The 17538-nt window shown below is 43.6% G+C and overlaps 1 protein-coding gene across 1 annotated transcript in view; it reads left to right on the plus strand.

Annotated features, from left to right (window-relative positions):
• The window catches only part of LOC122563779 (chloride anion exchanger-like), an 81368-nt gene that overhangs the window by 37241 nt on the left and 26589 nt on the right, over positions 1 to 17538 (plus strand). The window contains exons 14-16 of the mRNA XM_043718003.2: positions 14034 to 14103; positions 14192 to 14284; positions 14570 to 14665. Coding sequence (XP_043573938.1) covers positions 14034 to 14103; positions 14192 to 14284; positions 14570 to 14665 — 259 coding nt within the window. The remainder of the gene's footprint in view (positions 1 to 14033; positions 14104 to 14191; positions 14285 to 14569; positions 14666 to 17538) is intronic.

Genomic DNA, 17538 nt, shown 5'->3' on the forward strand with positions numbered 1-17538 from the left:
CATCAGTTCACACTTCTCTGCATGAAATTTCATCTGCCACATATCCATCAGTTTCACCTCTTGAAATCTCTCACTGTCCTCCCCATACTTAACAAATTTTTCAACATTCCTGCCATATACAAATTTTGAAATTGCGTCATGTATACCCAAATGGTATATCATTCATGCACATCAAGAAAAACATTGGTCATAGTATTGGTATCTGCAAAAATTGCATTGTACAATGTCCTGTAACTGAATTACAACTGCTAATTACTTGTCTCTCTTTCCTACCTTTTTTGCCCATGTGCTTTGACTTTTCTACAAGTCAATTATGTGGCTTTTTATCAAAGACCTCTGGAAGTCCATCTAAACCACATCAATTGTCGTCATCAACCATCTCTGTTACCTCATCAAAAACTCAATCAAAATTAATCACTACCTTTAACAAACCTATGGCTTGCCTTCAATACTCCAAGATATTCCAAGTGACTTCTACTTGTGCTTCAGATTACTGCTTTGAAGATTGAGATTAAGCTTTAAGGTCTGTAGATGCTATGGATCCCTACACTCTATTCCTGGTGATTTACCAACTTTCAACAAAACAGCAAGTAAATTGTTACACTGGCACACCCCCTTCCATTACAGCAAGTACATTGTGTGATGGTACCTGGTTTCAGCTTTCGGACATATTGCATAAAGCCCAATTTGTTGCATTGTTGCAAATTGCATTTTCCATAAATCCCTCTCTATCGCCTTGAACAAAGACTCTTCTCTTTCCATACTTCAGTTTTAATGGACTGTAAGAAATCCAAAACGCCAAGCACAATCCAATCGCAGAAATGTACGTCACTGATAAGTGAATTGATGCTTTCTCTGTGCTTTTACTTCATTTTATTTCATTTTACGCTTTGATTATATTGTATCAAATACACATTGAAAGCTCTGATAATGGTGTCATAAGTGGAGGTTTTTCTATTTACATGTACTTTGCTAAAACATCATCTGCAATGCTGATTGCACAGAGAAGGGTACTGACCTGGTTTGAATTGGCTGTTCATTCTGAAGCATTCCTGTGTCCAGTGAATCATCTATGCCAGTTTGGCCATATTTCAACTTGTCATGGACTTTTCTCATCTATGGTGCTGTTAGGCCTGTTCCATGACTTCCCCCTTATTAGAGATTGCTTCCTGCATTTTCTATTTTGTCAGTCACCATGTGGATTGGTTTGTTCCTTTTGTGACTCTCCCCTGCTTTGTCCTGTTGCTAGGTTGCTCACTCACTGCCGCTATCTTTTTTTTGGTGGGTCTTAGAACACCATTCAACATGATCATGACTGATCCTCTGTCTCAACACAATACTCCTGGTCTCTCCCATTCCCCTTGTTACCTTTAGGTTTTAGAAATGTATTTCTTTCTTAAACACATTCAGTGACTTCATATTCTCCTGCAGTAGAGAATCCCACAGATTCACTACTCTTTGAAGAAATTTCTCACCTTATTTCAAAATTGCCTACTCCATATCCTGGACAAGGAAAACGAGGGATGGGCAGTAAATGCTGGCCCAGGCAGCATTACCCAAATCCCACAAATGAATTTTAAAAAAGCAGGAATATTTGGATTTGGAGAAGATGACCTGAGGCCTATGTTAATACTGTCTTGGTCACTGTTAATGAGGCTTAAATCATTGGTTTATTGCAATAACTTTAATATGGGGGTTGGAAGTTCATTTCAGACTCAAATGTGACACCAAGATTGCAAACAATCTGCTTTAACCTTCTGGGGCAGAATGTGGATGATATATAGGAGGGGACCTCACGTAGATCCTTGCAGGACCCTATAGGTGACCCTACATGAGCAGGGAGAGAAATCACTGTAAGTGATTCTCTGGCTATGATTGGATAGATAAGAATTGAAACAACAACAGTGGTCCTGGGCAGCTGGACAACAGTGGAGAAAGGTTAGAGAAGAATGATGTAGTCACTCTGTCCAAAGCTGCTGACACATTGAGGAGGATGGTGGACTACTCTGTAAAGGATTGAAGATGTATTGGGAGGATGAGGAAGTGTCATTTGAGGGATTGAGTGCCAGAGCCGTGATGTCATGCTGCAACTGTACAAAATGCTAGTGTGGCCGCACTTGGAACATTGTGTACAATTCTTGTCGCCCCATCACAGGAAAGATGTGGAAGCATTGGAAAAGGTGCAGGGGAGATCTACCAGGATGTTGCCTGGTCGAGGGAAGGTCTTATGAGGAAAGGCTGAGGGACTTGAGTCTGTTCTCATTGGAGAGAAGAAGGCTAAGAGGAGATTTAATAGAGACATACAAGATTATCAGATTGGTTAGATAGGGTGGACAGTGAGAGTCCTTTTCCGAGGATAATGATGTCAGCTTGTACAAGGGGGCATAGCTACAAATTGAGGGGTGATAGATTTAATACAGATGTCAGAGGAAGGTTCTTTACTCAGAGAGTAGTAAGGGCATGGAATGCCCTGCCTGCCAGTGTAGTTAGCTCAGCCACATTAGGGGCATTTAAACAGTCCTTGGATAAGCATATGGGTGGCACGGTGGCACAGCAGTTAGCACTGCTGGCTCACAGCGCCAGAGACCAAGGTTCAATTCCGCCTCAGGCAACTGTCTGTGTGGAATTTGCACATTCTCCCCATGTCTGCATGGGTTTCCTCTGGGGGCTTTGGTTTCCTCCCGCAGTCCAAAAATGTGCAGGTTAGGTGAATTGACCATGCTAAATTGCCCGTAGTGTTAGGGGCAGGGGTAAATGTAGGGGAATGGATCTGGGTGGGTTGCTCTTCGGAGGGTCGGTGCGGACTTGTTGGGCCGAAGGTCCCGTTTCCACACTGTAAGTAATCTAATGATGATGGAATAGTGTAGGGGATGGGCTTAGATTAGTTCACAGATCGTTACAACATTGAGCGCTAAAGGGCCTGTTCTGCACTGTATTGTTCTATGTTCTATGTTATTTTTATCGCAGTGGTTAGGAAAAAGATGGAAGCATATGTCAGGTATAGACAAGATAGATTGAGTGAATCCTTAGAAGAGTATAAAGGAAGTAGGAGTATACTTAAGAGGGAAATCAGGAGGGCAAAAAGGGGACATGAGATAGCTTTGGTAAATAGGATTAAGGAGAATCCAAAGGGTTATTACAAATACATTAAGGACGAAAGGGTAACTAGGGAGTGAGTAGGGCCACACAAAGATCAGCAAGGCAGCCTTTGTGTAGAGCTGCAGATGATGGAGGAATACTAAACGAGTATTTTGCATCAATGTTTACTGTGGATAAGGACATAGAAGATATAGAATTTAAGGAAATCGATGGTGACATCTTGAAAAATGCCCATATCACAGAGGAGTAAGTGCTGGATGTCTTGAAATGCACAAAAGTGGATAAATCCCCAAGGCCTGATTGGGTGTACCCTAGAACTCTGTGGAAAGCTAGGGAAGTGATCACTGGGCCCTTTGCTGAGATATTTGTATCATCGATAGTCACAGATGAGATGCCAGGAGACTGGAGGTTGGTTAACGTAGTGCCACTGTTTAAGAAACATGGTAAGGATGAGCCAGGTAACTATGGACAGGTGAGCCTGACGTCAGTGGTGGGCAAGTTGTTAGAGGGGATCCTGAGGGACAAGTATTTGGAAAGGCAAGGACTGATTAGGGATTGTTGAAAGTGAGTACTGCTGGAGATCAGAGTCAAGATTAGAGTGGTGCTGGAAAAGCACAGCAGGTCAGGCAGCATCCAAGGAGCAGGAAAATCGACGTTTTGGGCAAAGGTCCTTCATCAGGAATGAAGCTGGGAGTCTCAGGGGTGGAGAGATAAATGGGATGGCGGGTGGGGCTGGGGGGAAGGTAGCTGAGATTGCCATAGGTGGATGGAGGTGGGGGTGAAGGTGATAAGTCAGAGGGGAGGATGGAGCAGATAGGTGGGAAGAAAGATTAACTGATTAGGGAAATCATGTTTCATGAACTTGATTGAAATTTTTTGAAGAAGTTACCAAGAGGATTGATGAGGGCAGAGCAGTAGACGTGATCTATATGGACTTCAGTAAGGCGTTTGACAAAGTTCCCCATGGGAGACTGGTTGGCAAGGTTAGATCTCATGGAATACAGGGAGAACCAGCCATTTGGATACAGAACTAGCTCGAAGGGTATTGGTGGAGGGTTGTTTTTCAGACTGGAGGCCTGTGACCAGTGGATTGTTGCTGCATCCGCTACTTTTCATCAATTATATAAATGATTTGGATGTGAACACAGGAGGTATAGTTAGTAAGTTTGCAGATGACACCAAAATTGGAGGTGCAGTGGACAGCGAAGAAGGTTACCTCAGATTACAACGGGATCTTGAATAGATTGGCCAATGGCCTGAGAAGTGGCTGATGGATAATTTAGATAATTTAGATAAATTTAGATAAATGCGAGGTGTTGCATTTTGGGAAAGCAAATCTTAACAGGACTTATTCACTTGATGGTAAGGTCTTAGGGAGTGTTGCTAAACAAAGAGACCTTGGAGTGCAGGTTCATAGCTCCTTGAAAGTAGAGTCGCAGGTAGATAGGATAGTGAAGAAGGCATTTGGTGTGCTTTCCTTTATTGGTCAGATTATTGAGTATAGGAGTTAGGAGGTCATATTGTGGCTCTACAGGACATTGGTTAGGCCACTTTTGGAATATTGTATGCAATTCTGGTCTCCTTTCTATTGGAAGGATGTTGTGAAATGTGAAAGTATTCAGAAAAGATTTTCAAGGATGTTGCCAGGGTTGGTGGATTTGAGCTAGAGGGAGAGGTTGAATAGGCTGGGGCTGTTTTCCCTGGGGCGTCAGAGGCTGATAGAGACCTTATAGAGGTTTATAAAATTATGAGGGGCATGGATAGGATAAATAGACAAAGTCTTTTCCCTGTGGTTGGGGAGTCCAGAACTAATCCCAAATGAGATTAGATTAATTTAGGATACCTGGTCAGCATGGACAAGTTGAACTGAAGGATTTGTTTCAATGCTGTACAGCTTTATGACTCTAAGTTTACTTCTGCTGGACCAAAAGGAAGGAAGATGAGAGCGATAAAAGGAATTGGCCAGGGTGAGAGGGAGTAATGGTTGTAGTGAGAACAAAGGTATCAATTGTGGAGGTCAGCATGGGATTCAGCAAATCAAAAGTTGTGTAAAAATATTAAAACTGCAATTTCGACATTCCAGCTGGCTAGCCTTCAATGTTCATTTGTTATAAGTTGATTGGGTAAAATTTTACCCATGGATGGATACAAAGGGAAATAAGCTTGTGACGTGCGTAGAGTAACACATTGAAGGTGACTGGAGATGGCCATAATTGTGATTTGAATAGTAAGATCATGTGAGATGGCAAATCAAGGATATGGCCATGATTATGGAGAGTTTACTTAAAGAGAGAGATTTTGGCAGGATAAACAAGTAATGAATTGAGAAGCAAGAAATCATAATGTGTTGAGATGAAGATTGAATGTTAAAATAAAGACACTGAGCATTTCCCTTGTAGTTTATTCAAGGAATGCAGTATTACATTATAACTATGAAAACTATTATCTCCAGATTTCTAACAATCCTCTTTTACATTGAGTAAATAAGAAAGAGGGGGAAGGGGCAGGAAATGTGAGGAAATGCGAGTAAAAGTATTTCAAGCAGTAGTTGGTGGAAATCTGGAACTCACTGCCTGTAAAAGTAGAAATACTTATAACATTTAAGAACCATTTACATGTGCACTCGCAGTGTCAAAGCATGCAAGGCTAGAGGCCAACTGCTGGAAAATAGGATTAGAATCATTAGATGCTTGTTTTAGACTGATACAGATTTGATGGGTTAAAGGGCCTTTCTCTTTCGAGTGCTGTTGACCTCTATGATCAATGACTCTATGGAGTTTCCTGCTTTGCCTGGAGGGGAGGTCAGAGTGATCTACTCACAAGCGAGGGCATGGTTCCATTCAGAACCATCACAGATCTGTAGTCAGACACATTCAGTTGAGGTGACAACCTGAATGGATTGACTTTGAAGTGAAATAGATGACAGTTCAGAGAGTTTTCCAACAACACAATTCCTAAAACTCATTTAGTGTCAGGAACAGATATACATCTGAGTTCTGAAAATGGTGTTAAGGAAGATAACATGACAAAGTATTGAATGAATTGAATTGAATTGCATTGAATTGAATTTATTGTCAAAGGTACCGAGGCACAGTGAAAAGCTTTGTCTTGCAAGCAATACAGACAGATCACAGAGTTAAATAGCATAGATAAGTAAATAAAGAGCAGCAAAAACAAAAGCACAAGTACAGGCAAATGTCAACAGTTTGTGAGTCCATTCAATATCCTTAACAACAGTGGAGTAGAAACTGTTTTGAAACCGGCTGGTGCGTGTGTTCAAGCTCTGTACCTTCTCCTCGATGGTTGAGGTTGTAGAAAAACATTGACAGGGTGGGATGGATCTTTGAGAGTGCTGGCGGCCTTTCATTGACAGTGGGCCTGGTAGATGGAGTCTATAGATGGGAGGTTGACCTTTGTGATCGTCTGAGCCGAGTTCACCACTCTCCATAACGTCTCTGATCTTGAATTTTACAGTTGCCATACCAGGTAGTGATACATCCAGACATAATGCTCTCAATGGTGCACCTATAAAAGTTGGTAAGGGTATTCACCGTCATGCCAAATTTCCTCAGCTGCCTGAGGAAGAAGAGACGTTGTTGGGTCTTTGTAACCAGTGCGTCCACATGAAGAGTCCAAGAAAGCTTATTGTGGATGACCACTCCCAGGAGCTTGACACTCTGCACTCATTCCACCTCAGTACTGTTAATGTGTAAGGGGGTATGAGTAACATCAATCATGAGTTCCTTGAAAGTCAATCATGAGTTCCTTGGTTTTGCTGGCATTGAGAGCTAGATTGTTCTCAGTGCACCATTTTTTCAGGTCTTCCACCTCCCGTCTGTAATCTGTTTCGTCACCATCTGAGGTTCGACTGCCTATGGTGGTGTCATCAGTTAATTTGTAAATGGCATTAGTCTGGTATTTGGGATGCAATCATGGGTATACAGTGAGTACAGTAGGGGCTGAGTACACACCCCTGGGGGCTCCAGTGTTAAATGTTAGTGAGGGTGAAATATTGTCCCCAAACTTCACTGATTGTGGCCTGTGAGTCAGGAAACTGAGGATCCAGTTGCAGAGAGTGGGACTTACTCCACGATCACTAAGTTTAGTAATCAGTCTTGAGGGGATAATAGTGTTGAAGGCTGAACTGTAGTCAATGAGTAGGATTCTTATGTAGCTGTTCTTGGTGTCAAGATGTTCTCGGGAGGAGTGAAGGGCAAGTGATATGGCATCTGACGTGGATCTGTTGGCTTGATAGGCAAATTGGAGTGGGTCAAGAGTAGTAGGGAGGCTGGAGTTGATTATTGCTATGACCAGCCTTTCAAAGCACTGCATGACCACTGAAGTTAGGGCCACTTGGCGATAGTCATAGAGACATGCTGCATGAGCCTTCTTAGGCACAGGGATGATGTTGGCCCTCTTGAAACAGGCAGGGACAGTGGCCTGCTGCAGGGAGAGATTGAAGATGTCCGAGAAGACCTCTGCCAGTTGACCTGCGCATGCTCTGAGTGCACGGCCTGGTACTCCGTCTGGTCCCATCACTTTCCTTAGATTCACACCAAGGAAAACTGATCTGACCTCTGATGCAGTGACGGTTGGGATAGGTTCATCAGGACTTGTCAGAATACGTGTTACCTCTCCGTCAAAAGTCTGCTCAAAGCAAACATAGGCAATGTTGAGATGATCGGGGAGGGATATCGTCTGCTATCTTGCACTGTCTCCTTTTAGAACCTGTGATGTCATTCAGTCCCTGCCATAGTCACCAGGTGTCTGTCTGGGTCTCTAGTTTGGATCAGTATTAGTCCTTGGCTATCTGAATGGCTCTGTGAAGGTCATACTTGGATTCTTTATATTTGAGTGGGTCTCCTAATCTGAAGGCCTTATACCTGGTTTTAAGTAGGTTCTGTATGTCTTGATTCATCCAGGGTTTCCTGTTGGGGAACACTCAGATTGACTCCCTTGGTATGCAGTCCTCCACACACTTGCTGATAAAGTCTGTGACGGTGGTGGCGTACTCATCCCTGTACCTGCGAACTGTTTGAACACGGCCCAATCAACCGATTCCAGACAGCACCGTAGTTGATCCTCTGCCTCCTCCGACCAGCACCACACCTGTATCTGCGAAGGGGTCTCCTGCTTGAGCTTTTGCCTGGAAGTCAGGAGTGCAAGATAGTTTCATAGTAATAGAAGTGAGAGTGGGCCTTTGGCCCATTGAACCTGCTCTTCCATTCATTAAGATCATGGCTGACCATTGTCTTAGCTCCTCCTACCTGTGTTATCCCCATAGCCCTTAATTCCCCTACCAAGCAAAAACCCATCCAACTGTGTCTTGAATATATTTAATGAAACTGCCTCTACAGCTTCCTTGGGCAGAGAATTCCATAGATTCACAATTCTCTGGGAAAAGCATATTCTCCTCATCTCTGTCCTAAATCTACTCCCCCATAATCTAGAGGCCATGTCCCCTAGTCCTAGTCTCACCCACCAGTGGAAACAACTTGCCTGCCTCTATCTTATCTATGAAAAAATGAAGACTGCAGATGCTGGAGATCATGTTCGAAAAGTATGGCGCTGGAAAAGCACAGCAGGTCAGGCAGTGTTCAAGGAGCAGGAGAGTTGATGTTTTGGGCATAAGTCCTTCATCAGGAATGTGCGGGTGGGGGTGGGGGGAAAGTAGCTAGGCAGACGATAGGTAGATGCAGGTGGGGGGTGATTGTGATAGGTCGGTGGAGAGGGTGGAGCGGATAGACAGGAAGGAAGATGGACAGGTAGGACAGGTCAAGAGGGTGGTACTGAGTTGGAAGGTTGGATCTGGGATAAATTGGGGGGAAGGGAGATTAGGAAACTAGTGAAGTCAATGTTGATTCAGTGCGGTTGTTGAGGCATTCTTCTTCCAGTCGTCGGGTGGCTTGGATTTGGCGTTGGAAGAAGTCCAGGATTTTCATATCCTTGGCAGAGTGGAAGGTGGAGTTGAAGTGCTTGGCCACAGAGCGGTGGAGATTTTTGGTGCGTGTGTCCCAGAGATGTTCCCTGAAACGTTCTGTGAGTTGCCGTCCTGTCTTCCCAATGTAGAGGAGACCACATTGAGAGCAACGGACACTGATGAGATGATAGGATGTGCATGAAAATCTCTGCTGGATATGGAAGAATCCTTTGGTGCTCTGGATAGAGGTGCGGGAGGAGATATTGGCTCAGGTTTGCAGAGGCAAAGAATGGTGCCGGAAGTGAAGGATGGGTTGGTAGGGGGTGTGGAACTAATGAGCGAGTCGGGGAAGGAATGGTCTCTGTGGAATGCTGATAGGGGTGGGGAGGGAAATATATCCCTAGTGGTGAGTTCTGATTGTAGGTGGCAAAAATGTCGGAGGTTAATGTGCTATATCTGGAGATTAGTGGGGTGGAAGGTGAGGACCAGGGAGTTCTTGTTGCGATTGGATGGGTAAGGTTCAAGGTTGGAGGTGCTGGAACTAAAGGACATGTGCTGGAGAGCATTGTTGACCATGTGGGAGGGGAAATTGCAGTCCTTGAAATAGGAGGCTATCTGGGATGTCCTGGAGTGGAATTGCTCCTCCTGGGAGTAGATACAGCAGAGATAGAGAAATTGGGAATAAGGGATTGTGTTTTTACAGGTATTCTGTGGGAGTGGTTGGGTTTGAAGTAAATGTCCATGTTGATTGATTGTCGGAGATAGAGATAGAGGGGACCAGGAAAACTTGAGGTTAAGATGGAAGGTGTTTGTGAAGCTGATGAACTGTTTAACCTCCTTGTGGGAGCATGAAGTGGCACCGATATATTTATAGATTGTCAGCCTATATCTATTAGATTAGATTCCCTACAGTATGGAAGCAAGCCATTTGGCCCAACAAGTCCTCACCGACCCTCGGAAGAGAAACCCAGCCAGATCTATTCCCCCATTCCATATTTACTCCTGACTAATGCAAATGGGCAATATAACATGGCCAATTCACTTGAACTGTACATCTTTGGATTGTGGGAGGAAACCCATGGGGAAAACATACAAACTCCACACAGATAGTTGCCCCTGAGGTGGGAATCGAACTCCAGTCCCTGGCACTGCGAGGCAGCAGTGCTAGCCACTGAGCCACCATGCCGCCCTCCAAGTGAAAAGTCCCAGAGCTTAGTGATGTTTCACTTTTACCAGACCGGGCTGAGTCTGCAAATCACTGGTACATTTCAAAGTCACTGGGATAACTAATCTGACTATCAATACATATGTAAATACTGTGTACAATATCTTATTCCAAGATGGCTTTTAATTCTTTCTACTTGAGGAAATCAACTGGTGTGTTTGTGTAGTTGATGGTTTGATGTATTGATTAACATACTGATTAACATTTTGCTGCATTTGTAAAATGTTAAAGGATTGGTATACAATAATTAACATTTGCACCACACTGGTGTCAGGCAATAACCATCTGTAATGATAGTATCTCACCATTTCCGTGTAACTATCACGGAATCCTCCACTATCAACATCCTGTGGTTACCATTGACCATAAACTGACATGGGCCAGCCATATAAGTACAGTGACTACAAGAGCAGCTCAGAAACTATAATACTGCGGTGAGTAACTCACTTCCCAACTCTCCAAAGCTTGGCAACAGTCTACAAGGGCTCAAGTCAGGCGTGTAGTGGAATGCTCTCCACTTGCCTGATTGAGTGCAGTTCCACTAACACTCAGGAAGGTTGACACTATCTTCACCATGCAGTTGGCTTGATATGCACACATCCACCACCTTGACCATTCAGTTCCTTCACCAGATATGCATAGTGGCAAAAGTGTATACCTTCTGCAAGATGCACTGAAGCAACTCACCAGTGCTCCTCTGACATCATCTTCCAACGTGACCAAAAGGGACTTCAGTAAAGCTTTCGGCAAGTTTCCTCATGACAGCAAGGTTAGATCACACGGAATAGAGGGAGAGCTAACTATCTAGATACAGAACTGGGCTCTCAGGTAGAATACAGAAGGCGGTGGTGGAGGGTTGCTTTTCAGACTGGAGACCTACGACCAGCAGTGTCCCACAAGGATCATTACTGGATCCGCTACTTTTTGTCATTTATATAAATGATTTAGATGTGAACATAGGAGGTATAGTTAGTAAGTTTGCAGATGAAACCAAAATTGGAGGTGTAGTGGACAGCGAAGAAAGTTACCTCAGAGTGCAAATGGGATCTTGATCAGATGGGCCAATGGGCTAAGGAAAGGCCAATGGAAATTAATTCAGATAAATGTGATGTGTTGCATTTTGGAAAGACAAATCAGGACAGCACTTATAAACTTAAAGGTAGGGTCCTGGGGAATGTTGCTGAGCAGAGATCATGGAGTGTAGGTTCATAGTTCCTTGAATGTGGAGTCACAGGTAGATAAGATAGTGAAGAAAGCATTTGGTATGCTTGCCTTTATTGGCGAGTGCATTAAGCCTAGGAGTTGAGAGTCCAGCTGCAGCTGTACAGGATATTGATTAAGCCACTTTTGGAATACTGTGTGCAATTCTGGTCTCCCTGTGATAGGAAGGATGTTGTGAAACTTGAAAGGGCTCACATTGTATGGATGAATTTTAAATTTACAAAATTTACATGGATGTTGCCAGGATTGGAGGGTTTGAGCTATAGGGAGAGGCTGAATATGCTGGGGTTAGTTTCACTGGAGTGTTGGTGGCTGAAGGGTGACCTTATTGAGGTATTTAAAATCATGAGGGGCTTGGGCAGGGTAAGTATACAAGGTTGAAAAGTGTGTTGCTGGAAAAGCGCAGCAGGTCAGGCAGCATCCAAGGAGCAGGAGAATTGACGTTTCGGGCATAAGGAGGCCAAGGACCTGCATGTCCTTGGCGGAGTGAGAGGGGGAGTTAAAGTGTTCAGCCATGGGGCAGTTGGGTTGGTTGGTGCGAATGTCCCAGAGGTGTTCCCTGAAATGTTCCGCAAGTAGGCGGCGTGTCTCCCTTGGTCTCCTCCATCGCCAGACTATGGCAACACGACGCCTGGAGGAAGAGCGCCTCATCTTCCGCCTAGGAACCATCCAACCACAAGGGATGAATGCAGATTTCTCCAGCTTCCTCATTTCCCCTTCCCCCACCTTATCTCAGTCCCAACCCTTGGACTCAGCACCGACTTCTTGACTTGTAATGTTCTTCCCGATCTCTCCGCCCCCACCCCCTCTCCAGCCTATCACCCTCACCTTAATCTCCTTCCACCTATTGCATTCCCAATGCCCCTCCCCAAGTCCCTCCTCCCTACCTTTGATCTTAGCCTGCTTGGCACACCTTCCTCATTCCTGAAGACGGGCTTATGCCCGAAATGTCGATTCTCCTGCCCCTTGGATGCTGCCTGACCTGCTGTGCTTTTCCAGCAACACATTTTTCAGCTCTGATCTCCAGCATCTGCAGTCCTCACTTTCTCCTAAGTATCCAAGGTCTTTTCTCCAAGGTGGGGGAGTCCAAAACTAGACAGCATAGGCTTACGGTGAGAGAGGAAAGACTTAATAGGGACCTAAGGGGAAACGTTTCCATGCAGAGGATAGTGTGTGTATGGAATCAGCTGCCAGGGGAAGTGGTGGAGGCTGGTACAATTACAACATTTAAAAAACATCCGGATGGGTATATGAATAGGAAGAATGTTGGCAAATAGGACTAGATTTATTTAGGACATCTGTTTAGCTGAAGTTAGACCAAGGGTCTGTTTCCATGCTGTATATCTCTATGGCACTATAACATTGTCACCACACCATCTTTCCAGATGGACAAGTTCAGCGGATACATGGGAACACCACCACCTGCACGTTCTTCTCCAAACCACTCACCACCCTGACTTGGAAATATATTGCTGTTCCTTCAGTATTGCTGGGTCAAACTCCTGTAATTTCCTCCCTAAACCCACTGTGGGTCTACCTACTGCAGCAGTTCAAGAAGGCAGCTCACCATCACCTTCTCAAGGGGCAAATAGGGATGGATAATAACAGAGACACATTGTAGGGATGAATTTTAAAAATTGCAGCAAGTGATGTAAGTTAATTTGTGCTATGTAGTCTGTTTGTATAGTATTAATAAGCAGGCAATGTGTGTAAAGCGTTTGGTGTTTTGTCATTCACCAATAAAGAATCTTTATTTAAATTACCTACCACCACTGTAGCACTTGGATCAGTATCCAGAAACACAATGGTAAAAAGTAGTAATCAGTTCAAACAACTAACCAGTACATAGGAATCATCATTATCTGTTGTGTTGAGAATGATTCACCCTCATGGAAAGTTGGATGGACAGTAGTGAGGTATCAGTGGTATGGTGGGTTTGCAGATGTAGTCGAAATCTTGTAATGGCCTAGTTGCCTCTTCCCCAGTAAGCAGTCATGATGTTACTGGATTTTTAGCTTGAGCTGCTGCCCTCTCTTTCCTCGTCTCTTTTACTGTTCTCTCAATTGATACATTTGTTGATTGAAAGGCCCTGTTACCATTAGGTGGATCGCCGTCTTGATCATGACTGGGCTACTGCTTCTCGTGTGATGTTAACAGAGTTGAGCTTCTGGGAAGTTTCAAAATTGTTTTTTGAATGTTTCCCTCAGACTCCCACGTGATCAGATCCCCTGCATTGTCTTGTGCAGACTATCAGATTGAATAGTGTTGAGCTGAGCATTCTGATGACATGCTCTATCCATCACAACTGATGAGATTAACATAGTCACTAACTTTGGCCTCTGTGTCTAGGAAGACCATGATATTTGTTATTTAGCTTGCTTACTTAACTTGCATGATTAAGTACAATGCAGATTAACAAATTCTAGCACTTTGATATAACATAGTGTGCAGAAGAGTACTACACAACAGACTTTGAGTGTAATGTTGGGTCAAGAATCACGTGGAAATAAAAAAAAAGCAGATCAACCAATATATGGGAATGATCAGCACATTGTGTTTTATTTTCAGTCCACAATGTTCTGTATTGGCAAATATTAGTGGAACGGATATCTACAAGAACAGGAAAGACTACCTCAATGTAAGGAAATTATTTTATCATCATCCAATACCATTGGATTTCTTTAATAAATCTGTACATCTACCAATTTAACTTGTTCTCACCTCAGATTTATGAGCCTGAAGGAGTAAAGATCTTTCGATGCCCTTCACCAATTTTCTTTGCAAATGTCGACTTCCTTAGGAGCAAACTCATTGAGGCTGTAAGTTGCCATTTATCGTATAATTTGAAACATGATCTGGACTATTTCTCCTGGTTTTAACATTGCTCAGTTTGTTCAAAGCTATTTCATTAATTGCTTGATGTTGTATAATTAATTTTGATTTTCAGTAAAATTAAAATAGCCCAAGATGAAATATTTAAACTGTTTTCAATGGTCTGGAATAATCTGGAATACATTATGTTTTGATAAATTTCTGATGATTCTATTTGATTGACAGTGAGATTTCATCCAAGTAACTAAACTCCTGGAAACTCCTTTCTGCAGATTGGGTTTAATCCACTCCGAATTCTCCGGAAAAGGAATAAAGCTCTGAAGAAGATCAAAAAAATGTTGCGGAAAGGAGAGTTAGTCATCACTTCAGTAAGTTCTGTTTCTTGTAAAGTAGAAAAACCTGGAAATTACAGTGTCAAAATGTAAGATATACTCGGTGGATCTCATTACAAGTTGGACAAAGAGCAAAGAATTGGGATACTCTCAAAATGAATTGTGTCTGACTAATTTAATAGAGTTTTTAAAGTAAGTCTCAACAAGAGTGGGCGGCACAGTGGCACAGTGGTTAGCACTGCTGCCTCACAGCGCCTGAGACCCGGGTTCAATTCCCGCCTCAGGCGACTGACTGTGTGGAGTTTGCACGTTCTCCCCGTGTCTGCGTGGGTTTCCTCCGGGTGCTCCGGTTTCCTCCCACAGTCCAAAGATGTGCAGGGGCAGGTGAATTGGCCATGCTAAATTGCCCGTAGTGTTAGGTAGGGGTAAATGTAGGGGTATGGGTGGGTTTCGCTTCGGCGGGTCGGTGTGGACTTGTTGGGCCGAAGGGCCTGTTTCCACACTGTAATGTAATCTAATCTAATCTAAAGAGTGGATAGAGGAGAACCGTGACATGTGTTGTATTTGGCATTTCATAAGGTACATAACAAAAGGGTGTTCGCTAAGGCGCTGCATAAAAGACTCATCCATAAGATAAGAATGTATCGCGTTGTGGGGAATGTGCTAGCATAGATAACTGGTTAACCAATAGAAAGCAGAGAGTTGGAATAAATGGACGTTTCTCTGGTTGGAGATCAGTGGTGGGCAAGGTGCTGCAGGGTCGATGTTGGGCCTGAAACTTTCATGATATACATAAATGATTTGGAAGAAGACAAGTGTAACTCATCCAAGTTTGCTGATGATACTAAATTGAGTGGAAAAAGCAAACTGTGCAGAGGATGTGGAGGGTCTGCGGAGAGATTTAGATAGGTTAAGTGAGTGGGCAAGGGTCTGGCAGATGGAGTACAATGTTGGTAATTGGGAGGTTATCCACTTTGGAAGTAAAAATAATACATCAGAGTATTATTTAAATGGTGAAAGATTGCAGCATGCTGTAGTGCTGAAGGACCTAGGAGTGCTCTCATAAATCGCTACAAGTTGATTTGCAGGTGCAACAGATAATCAGGAAGGCAAATGGAATTTTGGTTTTCGTTGCTCGATGGATTGAATTTAAGAGCAGGGAGGTACTGCTGCAATTGTACAAGGTGTTGGTGAGGCTGCACCTGGAGTATTGTGCACAGTTCTGGTCTCCTTACTTGAGGAAGGACATACTGGCTTTAGAGGCAGTGCAGAGGAGGTTCACCAGGTTGATTCTGCAGATGAGGGGGTTATCCTCTGAGGAGAGGTTAAGCCACCTGGGACTGTACTCCTAGAATTTAGAAGAATGAGAGGGGATCTTATAGAAACATAAAATTATGAAAGGGGCAAGTTGTTTCCGCTGGTGGGTGAGACTAGGACTAGGGGACATGGCCTAAAGATTAGGGGGAGTAGATTTAGGACAGGGATGAGGAGGAACTGCTTTTCCCAGAGAATTGTGAATCTTTGAAATTCTCTGCCCAAGGAAGCATAGAGGCAGCTTCATTAAATATATTCAAGACACAGTTGGATGGGTTTTTGCTTGGTAAGGAAATTAAGGGCTATGGGTATAATGCAGGTAGGAGGAGCTGAGACGATCAGCCATGGTCTTAATGAATGTCGAAGCAGACTTGACTGGCCAAATGGCCTACTCCTATGAAACTAAAATGAAATACAATGAAACTAAAAAGTTGAGCCATAAGAGCCCATGCTCTTATGGCTCATATAGGTAGTATATTGGCATGGATAGAGAATTCGCTAATGGGCAGGCAACAGTGAGTGGGGATTAGAGGTTCAATTTCGGATTGACAATCTGTGACTAATAGGGTTCTGCAGGGATCAGTGTTTGGACTACCGCAGTTTACAATATATATTAATAACTTGGAGGAAGGAACGGAAGCCAAATTTGCAGACAACACAAAATAGATGGAAAGGCAAGCTGAGAGGGAAATACAGAGACATAGGTTAAGTCATGGGTAAAAAGTTGGCAAGTAGAATATCATATGGGAAAAGGTGAACTTGTTTATTTTGGAAGGAAGAACAAAAAGAAACAAATACTACTTAAATAGAAAAAACCTGCAACACAATGGGATTTGGCGATACTTGTATATATAACATAGCAAGCTAGCACACAGGTGCAGCAGGTAATCAGGAAGGCTAATGGATTATTTGCCCCTATTTCAAAGGGCTTGGAATATAAGGGTAGAGAGGTCTAACTGCAACTGTACCAAGTGCTGGTGAGGTCACATCCAGAGTACTGTGAGCAGTTTTGATCCCCCTATTTAAGGTAAGTTCTCATTTAATTGAAACATAGAACATAGAACATAGAACAATACAGCACAGAACAGGCCCTTCGGCCCACGATGTTGTGCCGAATTTCTAACCTAGATTAAGTACCCATCCATGTACCTATCCAAATGCCGCTTAAAGGTCGCCAATGATTCCGACTCTACCACTCCCACGGGCAGCGCATTCCATGCCCCCACCACTCTCTGGGTAAAGAACCCACCCCTGACATCTCCCCTATACCTTCCACCCTTCACCTTAAATTTATGTCCCCTTGTAACACTCTGTTGTACCCGGGGAAAAAGTTTCTGACTGTCTACTCTATCTATTCCTCTGATCATCTTATAAACCTCTATCAAGTCACCCCTTATCCTTCGCCGTTCCAACGAGAAAAGGCCGAGAACTCTCAACCTATCCTCGTACGACTTCCTCTCCATTCCAGGCAACATCCTGGTAAATCTTCTCTGCACCCTCTCCAAAGCTTCCACATCTTTCCTAAAGTGAGGCGACCAGAGCTGCACACAGTACTCCAACTGTGGCCTAACCAAAGTCCTGTACAGCTGCAACAT

Source organism: Chiloscyllium plagiosum, unplaced genomic scaffold (assembly GCF_037043375.1).
Source record: "Chiloscyllium plagiosum isolate Xiang-an unplaced genomic scaffold, Cpla_swu_hap1 HiC_scaffold_23, whole genome shotgun sequence".
In the NCBI taxonomy this organism is placed as follows: Eukaryota; Metazoa; Chordata; class Chondrichthyes; order Orectolobiformes; family Hemiscylliidae; genus Chiloscyllium; species Chiloscyllium plagiosum.